General features: G+C 57.6%; 1 protein-coding gene across 1 annotated transcript in view; it reads left to right on the forward strand.

Annotated features, from left to right (window-relative positions):
• Window positions 1-2,925: 2,925 nt before the first annotated feature.
• The window catches only part of SEL1L3 (SEL1L family member 3), a 69,704-nt gene continuing 59,965 nt past the window's right edge, over window positions 2,926-12,664 (forward strand). Inside the window, exon 1 of the mRNA XM_005303465.4 lies at window positions 2,926-3,060. Coding sequence (XP_005303522.2) covers window positions 2,998-3,060 — 63 coding nt within the window. The 5' untranslated portion in view covers window positions 2,926-2,997. The remainder of the gene's footprint in view (window positions 3,061-12,664) is intronic.

The following is a 12,664-nucleotide window of genomic DNA, read 5'->3' on the forward strand; positions in this document are numbered from 1 at the left end:
TTGTGGACCAAGAGATTTTTCAGTCTTTAATAGAAGGGGAGAGGATGTTGAATATTTAACAGACAGTTTTTTCTGCCCCAAGTATTTTGTTAGGTGTTAGAGTTGAATGTATTATCAAAAATAAAGATTTAAACAGCCTGAATAAGAGTCACTGCCCCTGTCAGTTAATCAGCTTTCACTTGCATGATAACTCTATCATCCATCTACAGTTTCTCCTGTTGTCCAGAGAGTCTTTCAGGATAAACACATTGGACACAATCTGAATCTCCAGTGCAGCAGTTCTCAAACTGTGGGTCAGGACCCCAAGGTGGGTCACGACCCCATTTTAATGGGGTTGCCAGGGCTGGCTGAGACTTGCTGGGGCCCGGGGCCAGAGCCAAAGCCCGAGCCTCACCACCCGGGGCCAAAGTCTGAGGGCTTCAGCCCTGGGCAGCGGGGCTCAGGTTACAGGCTCCCTGCTGGGGTTGAAGCCCTTGGGCTTCGGCTTTGGCCTTCCCGCTCAGGGTAATGGGGATCAGGCTTTGGCTCAGGCTTCAGTCCTCCCTCCTGGGGTTGTGAAGTAATTTTTGTTGTCAGAAGGGGGCCGCGGTGCAATGAAATTTGAGAACCCCTGCTCTATGTAAAAAGCAGTCCTCCTCTCCCAATGCCCCTTTTTGAGGGGGGGAAAAACAAACAAACCCTTTCAGGCTTTTGTTTTGCATCATTAAAAAGCAAACTAATGGTATAAGTTGAATTTTCAGTTTTGAATTTTTAAAGAGACAAGCATTTGTGGTATGCGAAGAAGGCATAGTTGTCATCCTATACATTGTGTCCTTCCCAACCAGATACAAATGTTTTCAAGGACAGAACTTGTATGTAGTAGCCTTTTGGTTAAGATCAAGTGCAATACTTCGGATGTTGGGAAGCAGTATTTGCCAAATCCTGCTAATATTGAAGCCAGTGGGGATTTGCTTCGATGAGTGCAGGATAGGGGCCATATCCTTTAAGGCTAAAATTCAACAAAATGTAGAGGAACCACACATTGCCTTACATACTACTTAAGGTCCCTTCAGTCTTGCATTAAGGGCTCCACATACCTACTGATTAGGACCAAGGCCTTAAACTGTAGTTTGGTTAGGGCAGGAAGCCCACAAGCCTGTAAAGTGCCATGCATTTCTATTGGTCTACCTAAATGACAGATGACATTGAACTCCATTATCTAATACAGCTCTTAATTACAATGTGATAGAAACACATATTAAACAATCATTTTAACTCCATTATTAGAACATGGCAATGGCAATTTAATTGACACTGTCCTGCCATATGTTTTGTTCAAGTTCAGGTTTGAAAGCATAAGTAAAAACAATAATATGCTTTATATGAGTTGTTCATGGCAGCTACTGTGCCTTCCTATGTGTGTGCCTAACATACTATATGCTCTAGCATAATGCAGATATATAATAATTAATCATAATAAAATGTACCAATGACTTCAGCCCATGCAATGTCTTTTTTATTGTAATTTCTATGATTCTGTGATTATGGTTAATAACTAATAAAATGTGCACTTCTATAGATACGTGACAAATGTTCTCAAAGCACTTTACTAGCATTAATTGATGAAGCCTTACAACTTATTCCAGTTTGATGATGGGTTCCTGGGGCACAGCAAAGTTAAATGATATGCCAGACTTGACATGAGAAGTCTATAGAAGAATAAAATCCAGAAAACCTGAAGGCTGACATAGTAACATGGGAATTGCCAGACGGGATCAAGACCCCAGGTCCAGCGAATCCAGTATCTGAGGCTACATCTACACTACGGGGGGGGTCGATTTAAGATACGCAAATTCAGCTACGCGAATAGCGTAGCTGAATTCGACGTATCGCAGCCGACTTACCCCGCTGTGAGGACGGCGGCAAAATCGACCTCTGCGGCTTCCCGTCGACGGCGCTTACTCCCACCTCCGCTGGTGGAGTAAGAGCGTCGATTCGGGGATCGATTGTCGCGTCCCGACGGGACGCGATAAATCGATCCCCGAGAGGTCGATTTCTACCCGCCGATTCAGGCGGGTAGTGTAGACCCAGCCTGACAGAGGCCAGCACCGGAGGCTTCAGAAGGAGGTGCAAGAATTCCGACAGCAACAGATTTGAAATAATCTGCCTCTCACATTAGTTCTCATAAAGACTAAGGTGCCACCAGACTCCTTGTTGTTTTTGTAGATACAGACTAACACGGCTACCCCCTGATACTTGACATTAGTTCTCATGTCATCCAGGTCCCTAATAGTTAGCAATTGGTTTAAACCCTGAAACATGAGGGTTTATCATTCTTCCATAATGTGTTAGCACAAAGTATTATAATGCTGGATACTCTTGTTGTAAATGTAAATGTATGATCCCTTCTGTCAGCCCACCTCCAAACTAAAAGGTGTATTTCCAGTTATCTTTCCCCTCCTCCGGACTTCCCCACCCCCGCAAAGAGTGGCATAAGAGAGGGATAAACAATACACACACTGAACACTGTACACAAGCCAGCGTCTAAGGCAGGCGTGGGGAGACCCAGCAGTACCCGCAGACTCAGATAAATAACGTTAGAGAGCAGCAAAAACAGCGGATTGTCTCCCTTGATCTAACACCCCGCCCCCCCCAAAAAGTTATACCAAGGGGAAGGGCAAAGAGTGGGGGGGGTGGTGTCTGTCTGTGTCTGTCCCGGGGTAGCACGTGGGCCTGGCCCCCCAGCCCAGCGCGTCCTTTCCTGCTGCACCTGCTCGCGGAGGCTCCAGCCCCGCCCGAGCGGCTCCTCCTCCCGCCGCGGAGGCTGAGCTCCAGGAAGCAGGATCTACCTAGTCCCCGTGGCCGGATTCCCCAGGCGGCCGCGCGCTCGGGCTGCCCTGCCCCGGGCACCGACCCGCCGCAGCAAGTTCCGCTCTCGGCACCGACCCGCCGCACGCCGTCACCAGCGGCATCCGCGACGCCCATGGGAGCAGCTGGCGCCTGAGCCGCATCGGAACCATGTGGTGCTCAGCGGAGCCCCGTCCCGTGCCCCACGGGGGCCTCCTCCTGCTCTGGCTGCTGGTGAGCCCGCCTCCCCCCACTCCCCGGACACCGGCCGCCATCCCGCTGCGGGGCTGGCCGGGAGCGCCCTGGGCTGGGCTGCCAGCTCCTTTGTCCCGCAGCACGCACATCCTCCGCTGCCAGCCCCGGAGGCTGTGCGGGACACCGCTGTGCTCTTCAGGATGCCCCGTTCCTCCCAGCACACCCCTCGGTGTACCCCCCCAGCGCACTCCCTATACGCCTCTCCATCCACCCCAGCGCACTCCCTATACGCCTCTCCATCCACCCCAGCCCACTCCCTACACGCCTCTCCGTCCACCCAGCCCACTCCCTACACGCCTCTCCATCCACCCCAGCCCACTCCCTACACGCCTCTCCGTCCACCCCAGCCCACTCCCTACACGCCTCTCCGTCCACCCCAGCGCACTCCCTACACGCCTCTCCGTCCACCCCAGCGCACTCCCTACACGCCTCTCCGTCCACCCCAGCGCACTCCCTACACGCCTCTCCGTCCACCCCAGCCCACTCCCTACACGCCTCTCCGTCCGCCCAGCATACTCCCTACACGCCTCTCCGTCCGCCCAGCATACTCCCTACACGCCTCTCCGTCCACCCCAGCACACTCCCTACACGCCTCTCCGTCCACCCCAGCGCACTCCCTACACGCCTCTCCGTCCACCCCAGCCCACTCCCTACACGCCTCTCCGTCCACCCAGCCCACTCCCTACACGCCTCTCCATCCACCCCAGCCCACTCCCTACACGCCTCTCCGTCCACCCCAGCGCACTCCCTACACGCCTCTCCGTCCACCCCAGCCCACTCCCTACACGCCTCTCCGTCCACCCCAGCGCACTCCCTACACGCCTCTCCGTCCACCCCAGCGCACTCCCTACACGCCTCTCCGTCCACCCCAGCCCACTCCCTACACGCCTCTCCGTCCGCCCAGCATACTCCCTACACGCCTCTCCGTCCACCCCAGCACACTCCCTACACGCCTCTCCGTCCATCCCAGCGCACTCCCTACACGCCTCTCCGTCCACCCCAGCGCACTCCCTACACGCCTCTCCGTCCACCCCAGCCCACTCCCTACACGCCTCTCCGTCCACCCAGCCCACTCCCTACACGCCTCTCCATCCACCCCAGCCCACTCCCTACACGCCTCTCCGTCCACCCCAGCGCACTCCCTACACGCCTCTCCGTCCACCCCAGCCCACTCCCTACACGCCTCTCCGTCCACCCCAGCGCACTCCCTACACGCCTCTCCGTCCACCCCAGCGCACTCCCTACACGCCTCTCCGTCCACCCCAGCCCACTCCCTACACGCCTCTCCGTCCGCCCAGCATACTCCCTACACGCCTCTCCGTCCACCCCAGCACACTCCCTACACGCCTCTCCGTCCATCCCAGCGCACTCCCTACACGCCTCTCCGTCCACCCCAGCCCACTCCCTACACGCCTCTCCGTCCACCCCAGCGCACTCCCTACACGCCTCTCCGTCCGCCCCAGCCCACTCCCTACACGCCTCTCCGTCCGCCCCAGCCCACTCCCTACACGCCTCTCCGTCCGCCCCAGCCCACTCCCTACACGCCTCTCCGTCCGCCCCAGCGCACTCCCTACACGCCTCTCCGTCCGCCCCAGCCCACTCCCTACACGCCTCTCCGTCCGCCCAGCATACTCCCTACACACCTCTCCGTCCACCCCAGCACACTCCCTACACGCCTCTCCGTCCGCCCCAGCCCACTCCCTACACGCCTCTCCGTCCACCCCAGCCCACTCCCTACACGCCTCTCCGTCCGCCCAGCATACTCCCTACACGCCTCTCCGTCCGCCCAGCATACTCCCTATACGCCTCTCCATCCACCCCAGCCCACTCCCTACACGCCTCTCCGTCCACCCAGCCCACTCCCTACACGCCTCTCCATCCACCCCAGCCCACTCCCTACACGCCTCTCCGTCCACCCCAGCCCACTCCCTACACGCCTCTCCGTCCACCCCAGCGCACTCCCTACACGCCTCTCCATCCACCCCAGCGCACTCCCTACACGCCTCTCCGTCCACCCCAGCCCACTCCCTACACGCCTCTCCGTCCACCCCAGCCCACTCCCTACACGCCTCTCCGTCCGCCCAGCATACTCCCTACACGCCTCTCCGTCCACCCCAGCACACTCCCTACACGCCTCTCCGTCCACCCCAGCGCACTCCCTACACGCCTCTCCGTCCACCCCAGCCCACTCCCTACACGCCTCTCCGTCCACCCAGCCCACTCCCTACACGCCTCTCCATCCACCCCAGCCCACTCCCTACACGCCTCTCCGTCCACCCCAGCGCACTCCCTACACGCCTCTCCGTCCACCCCAGCCCACTCCCTACACGCCTCTCCGTCCACCCCAGCGCACTCCCTACACGCCTCTCCATCCACCCCAGCGCACTCCCTACACGCCTCTCCGTCCACCCCAGCCCACTCCCTACACGCCTCTCCGTCCGCCCAGCATACTCCCTACACGCCTCTCCGTCCACCCCAGCACACTCCCTACACACCTCTCCGTCCATCCCAGCGCACTCCCTACACGCCTCTCCGTCCACCCCAGCCCACTCCCTACACGCCTCTCCGTCCACCCCAGCGCACTCCCTACACGCCTCTCCGTCCGCCCCAGCCCACTCCCTACACGCCTCTCCGTCCGCCCCAGCCCACTCCCTACACGCCTCTCCGTCCGCCCCAGCCCACTCCCTACACGCCTCTCCGTCCGCCCCAGCACACTCCCTACACGCCTCTCCGTCCGCCCCAGCCCACTCCCTACACGCCTCTCCGTCCGCCCAGCATACTCCCTACACACCTCTCCGTCCACCCCAGCACACTCCCTACATGCCTCTCCGTCCGCCCCAGCCCACTCCCTACACGCCTCTCCGTCCACCCCAGCCCACTCCCTACACGCCTCTCCGTCCGCCCAGCATACTCCCTACACGCCTCTCCGTCCGCCCAGCATACTCCCTACACGCCTCTCCGTCCACCCCAGCACACTCCCTATACGCCTCTCCGTCCACCCCAGCCCACTCCCTACACGCCTCTCCGTCCACCCCAGCCCACTCCCTACACGCCTCTCCGTCCGCCCAGCATATTCCCTACACGCCTCTCCGTCCACCCCAGCGCACTCCCTACACGCCTCTCCGTCCGCCCCAGCCCACTCCCTACACACCTCTCCGTCCACCCCAGCCCACTCCCTACACGCCTCTCCGTCCGCCCAGCATACTCCCTACACGCCTCTCCGTCCACCCCAGCCCACTCCCTACACGCCTCTCCGTCCACCCCAGCGCACTCCCTACACGCCTCTCCGTCCACCCCAGCGCACTCCCTACACGCCTCTCCGTCCGCCCAGCAGACTCCCTACACGCCTCTCCGTCCACCCCAGCACACTCCCTACACGCCTCTCCGTCCACCCCAGCCCACTCCCTACATGCCTCTCCGTCCGCCCCAGCCCACTCCCTACACGCCTCTCCGTCCGCCCCAGCCCACTCCCTACACGCCTCTCCGTCCGCCCCAGCGCACTCCCTACACGCCTCTCCGTCCGCCCCAGCGCACTCCCTACACGCCTCTCCGTCCGCCCCAGCCCACTCCCTACACGCCTCTCCGTCCGCCCCAGCCCACTCCCTACACGCCTCTCCGTCCGCCCAGCATACTCCCTACACGCCTCTCCGTCCGCCCCAGCCCACTCCCTACACGCCTCTCCGTCCGCCCCAGCCCACTCCCTACACGCCTCTCCGTCCGCCCAGCATACTCCCTACACGCCTCTCCGTCCACCCCAGCACACTCCCTACACGCCTCTCCGTCCGCCCCAGCCCACTCCCTACACGCCTCTCCGTCCACCCCAGCGCACTCCCTACACGCCTCTCCGTCCACCCCAGCCCACTCCCTACACGCCTCTCCATCCACCCCAGCCCACTCCCTACACGCCTCTCCGTCCGCCCCAGCCCACTCCCTACACGCCTCTCCGTCCACCCCAGCCCACTCCCTACACGCCTCTCCGTCCACCCCAGCATACTCCCTACACGCCTCTCCGTCCGCCCCAGCACACTCCCTACACGGCTCTCCGTCCGCCCCAGCCCACTCCCTACACGCCTCTCCGTCCGCCCAGCATACTCCCTACACACCTCTCCGTCCACCCCAGCACACTCCCTACACGCCTCTCCGTCCGCCCCAGCCCACTCCCTACACGCCTCTCCGTCCACCCCAGCCCACTCCCTACACGCCTCTCCGTCCGCCCAGCATACTCCCTACACGCCTCTCCGTCCGCCCAGCATACTCCCTACACGCCTCTCCGTCCACCCCAGCACACTCCCTATACGCCTCTCCGTCCACCCCAGCCCACTCCCTACACGCCTCTCCGTCCACCCCAGCCCACTCCCTACACGCCTCTCCGTCCGCCCAGCATATTCCCTACACGCCTCTCCGTCCACCCCAGCGCACTCCCTACACGCCTCTCCGTCCGCCCCAGCCCACTCCCTACACACCTCTCCGTCCACCCCAGCCCACTCCCTACACGCCTCTCCGTCCGCCCAGCATACTCCCTACACGCCTCTCCGTCCACCCCAGCCCACTCCCTACACGCCTCTCCGTCCACCCCAGCGCACTCCCTACACGCCTCTCCGTCCACCCCAGCGCACTCCCTACACGCCTCTCCGTCCGCCCTGCATACTCCCTACACGCCTCTCCGTCCACCCCAGCACACTCCCTACACGCCTCTCCGTCCACCCCAGCCCACTCCCTACATGCCTCTCCGTCCGCCCCAGCCCACTCCCTACACGCCTCTCCGTCCGCCCCAGGCCACTCCCTACACGCCTCTCCGTCCGCCCCAGCGCACTCCCTACACGCCTCTCCGTCCGCCCCAGCGCACTCCCTACACGCCTCTCCGTCCGCCCCAGCCCACTCCCTACACGCCTCTCCGTCCGCCCCAGCCCACTCCCTACACGCCTCTCCGTCCGCCCAGCATACTCCCTACACGCCTCTCCGTCCGCCCCAGCCCACTCCCTACACGCCTCTCCGTCCGCCCCAGCCCACTCCCTACACGCCTCTCCGTCCGCCCAGCATACTCCCTACACGCCTCTCCGTCCACCCCAGCACACTCCCTACACGCCTCTCCGTCCGCCCCAGCCCACTCCCTACACGCCTCTCCGTCCACCCCAGCGCACTCCCTACACGCCTCTCCGTCCACCCCAGCCCACTCCCTACACGCCTCTCCATCCACCCCAGCCCACTCCCTACACGCCTCTCCGTCCGCCCCAGCCCACTCCCTACACGCCTCTCCGTCCACCCCAGCCCACTCCCTACACGCCTCTCCGTCCACCCCAGCATACTCCCTACACGCCTCTCCGTCCACCCCAGCGCACTCCCTACACGCCTCTCTGTCCACCCCAGCCCACTCCCTACACGCCTCTCCGTCCGCCCCAGCCCACTCCCTACACGCCTCTCCGTCCGCCCCAGCCCACTCCCTACACGCCTCTCCGTCCGCCCAGCATACTCCCTACACGCCTCTCCGTCCACCCCAGCGCACTCCCTACACGCCTCTCCGTCCGCCCCAGCCCACTCCCTACACGCCTCTCCGTCCACCCCAGCCCACTCCCTACACGCCTCTCCGTCCGCCCAGCATACTCCCTACACGCCTCTCCGTCCGCCCAGCATACTCCCTACACGCCTCTCCGTCCACCCCAGCCCACTCCCTACACGCCTCTCCGTCCACCCCAGCGCACTCCCTACACGCCTCTCCGTCCACCCCAGCCCACTCCCTACACGCCTCTCCGTCCACCCCAGCGCACTCCCTACACGCCTCTCCGTCCACCCCAGCGCACTCCCTACACGCCTCTCCGTCCACCCCAGCCCACTCCCTACACGCCTCTCCGTCCACCCCAGCCCACTCCCTACACGCCTCTCCGTCCGCCCAGCCCACTCCCTACACGCCTCTCCGTCCACCCCAGCACACTCCCTATACGCCTCTCTGTCCACCCCAGTGCACTCCCTATATGCCTCTCCGTCCGCCCAGCATACTCCCTACACGCCTCTCCGTCCACCCCAGTATACTCCCTATACGCTTCTCCATCCACCCCAGCCCACTCCCTACACGCCTCTCCGTCCACCCCAGCACACTCCCTATACGCTTCTCCATCCACCCCAGCCCACTCCCTACACGCCTCTCCGTCCACCCCAGCCCACTCCCTACACGCCTCTCCGTCCGCCCAGCATACTCCCTACACGCCTCTCCGTCCGCCCCAGCCCACTCCCTACACGCCTCTCCGTCCACCCCAGCACACTCCCTATACGCCTCTCCGTCCGCCCCAGTATACTCCCTATACGCTTCTCCATCCACCCCAGCATACTCCCTATACACCTCTCCATCCACCCCAGCACACTCCTTATACGCCTCTCCGTCTCCTTTCATGGATTGAGAACTGGTTAAAAGACAGGGAACAATGGGTAGGGATAAATGGTAAATTTTCAGGATGGAGAGGGGTAATTAGTGGTGTTCCCTGCGGGTCAGTCCTAAGACCAATCCTATTCAATTTATTCATAAATGGTCTGGAGAAAGGGGTAAACAGTGAGGTGGCAAAGTTTGCAGATGATACTAAACTGCTCAAGATAGTTAAGACCAAAGCAGACTATGAAGAACTTCAAAAAGATCTCACAAAACTAAGTGATTGGGCAACAAAATGGCAAATGAAATGTAATGTGGATAAATGTAAAGTAATGCACATTAGAAAAAATAACCCCAACTATAGATACAATATGATGGGGGCTAATTTAACTACAACTAAGCAGGAAAGAGATCTTGGAGTCATCGTGGATAGTTCTCTGAAGACATCCACGCAGTGTGCAGTGGCAGCCAAAAAAGCAAGCAGGATGTTAGGAATCATTTAAAAAGGAATAGAGAATAAGATGGAGAATATTTTATTGACCTTATATAAACCCATGGTACGCCCACATCTTGAATACTGCATACGGATGTGGTCCCCTCATCTCAAAGAAGATATACTGGCATTAGAAAAGGTTCAGAGAAGCGCAACTAAAATAATTAGGGGTTTGGAACGGGTCCCATATGAGGAGACATTAAAGAGGCTAGGACTTTTCAGCTTGGAAAAGAGGAGACCAAGGGGGGATATGATCGTAGTATATAAAATCATGAGTGGTGTGGAGAAAGTGAATAAGGAAAAGTTATTTACTTGTTCCCATAATATAAGAACTAGGGGCCACCAAATGAAATTAATGGGCAATAGGTTTAAAACAAATAAAAGGAAGTTGTTCTTCACACAGTGCACAGTCAACCTGTGGAACTCCTTGCCTGAGGAGGTTGTGAAGGCTAGGACTATAACAGGGTTTAAAAGAGAACTAGATACATTCATGGAAGTTAAGTCCATTAATGGCTATTAGCCAGGATGGGTAAGGAATGGTGTCGCTAGCCTGTTTGTCAGAGGGTGGAGATGGATGGCAGGAGAGAGATCACTTGATCATTAACTGTTAGGTTCACTCCCTCTGGGGCACCTGGCATTGGCCACTGTCAGGATACTGGGCTGGATGGACCTTTGATCTGACCCAATATGGCTGTTCTTATGTTCATCCACCTCAGCACACTCCCTATTCGCCTCTCCATCTACCCCAGCACACTGCCTATATGCCTCTCCATCCCAGCACATCTCTCTGTCCACCTCAGCACACTCCCAATACATCCCTCCATCCCAATACACCCCAGCCATACACCCCAGCTTTTCATTCACCCCAGCACCCAGGACCCCCCTACATCCACCCCAGCACACTCCCAATACATCCCTCCATCTCAATACACCTTCCATCCACCATAACACACTCCCTTTACACTTGTCCATTCCTATATAACCCTCCATTCACCCCAGTATGTTGCTAATACACCCTTCCACACTTCTCCATCCACCCTAGTGCACACACAATACACACCTCCGTCCAGCGCACTTCCAGTACAGCCCTCCATTCCAGTACATCCATCCACTCCAACACACTTCCAGTACAACCCAAAACATTTTCCCAATAAATTTTCCACACCCATATCCCAAATACATGCCCTCCATTCCATTTCCCTCTTTCCCCCGCCCAGTACACACAAATCCTGGCCCTACCCTGACATCTCTCCATTATTCTGCCCCACCACATACCTCTTGCATCTTCATAATCCTCCCCTTTCTTCCTCTTTTTCTGCTTCCCCAAGATACATATCTATCCCCTTACACAGCCCTTCCTCCTTTCATCCTGTGCCTACTCAACTGCACCCTCCCACATCAATACACCACCCTTCTGCCAAGCCTCATCAAAACATATTCCTATTTCTATTCCCAGGGATGATGACTTCCCCTACCAACTCCTCCAATTTTTTCTAACATTGATTTAAAAAAAAAAAAAGATTCCTCTAGTTTTCCACTGACAGGGTCTAATCATGCAGCCCCTACTCAGGTACAATCATTATTAAAAAGAAGAATCCCATTATTTTCTATAGGACTATATTCACTTGAATCATAGAAATATAAGGCTGGAAGGGACCTCAAGAAGCCATCAAGTCCAGTCCCCTGCACAGAGGCAGGACCAAGTAAACCTAAACCATCCGTGACAGGTGTTTGTGCAATCTGCCTCATATTGTTAACTCATTTTCAGTTTGAAATTCACTATAACCCTCAGATCCTTTTCAGTTCTGCCACTATCTAGCCAGATTCCCCATTTTTCAGTTGTGCATTTGACTTTTCTTTCTTTGCACTTGTCTTTATTGAATTTCATCTTGTTGATTACAGACCAAATCTACAATTTGTCAAGGTCATTTTGAATTCTAATCTTTTCCTCCAAAGTACCTCTCCCAGCCCGGTGTCATCCACAAATTTTATATGCATACTCTCCACTCTATTAGCCAAGTCATTTATGAAACTGAATAGTACTGGACCCAGGACTTAACTTCTATGGAACCCCACTAGATACGCCTCCCCTGTTTGACAGCAAACCATTGATAACTATTCTTTAAGTACAGTCTTTCAACCAGTTGTGCACCCACCTAATGGTAATATGATCAAGAGCACAATAACTCGTTTTCTTATGGGAATGTCATGTGCGACTGTGTCAAAAGCCTGACTAAGATCAAGATATATCATGTCTACTGCTTTCACCTTATCTATTAGACCAGTGATCCTGTCAAAGACAGAAATTAGGTTGGTTTGACATGATTTGTTCTTGACAAATCCCTGTTGGCCATTGCTAATAACCCTGTTTATGCTCTAGGTCAGGGATTCTCAAACCTCATTGCACCACGACCCCCTTCTAACAACAAAAATTACTTCACGACCCCAGGACGGGGAGACCGAAGCCTGAGCCCGGTCAAGCCCCACTTCTCCGGGGGCGGGAGGGGGGAAGCCTGAGCCCCACTGCTCCAGGCAGGGGGGGTCAAAGCTGAATCTCAAGGGCCTCAGCCCCTGGTTAGGTGGCCTGCAACTTGAGCCCTGCTGCCCAGGGCTGAAGCCCTTGGGCTTGACTTCAGCTCTGAGGAGTGGGGCTCAGGCTTCAGCCCTGGGCCCCAGCAAGTCTAAGCCAGCCCTGGCGACTCCATTTGGGGTCCTGACCCACAGTTTGAGAA

Source organism: Chrysemys picta, chromosome 5 (assembly GCF_011386835.1).
Source record: "Chrysemys picta bellii isolate R12L10 chromosome 5, ASM1138683v2, whole genome shotgun sequence".
In the NCBI taxonomy this organism is placed as follows: Eukaryota; Metazoa; Chordata; order Testudines; family Emydidae; genus Chrysemys; species Chrysemys picta.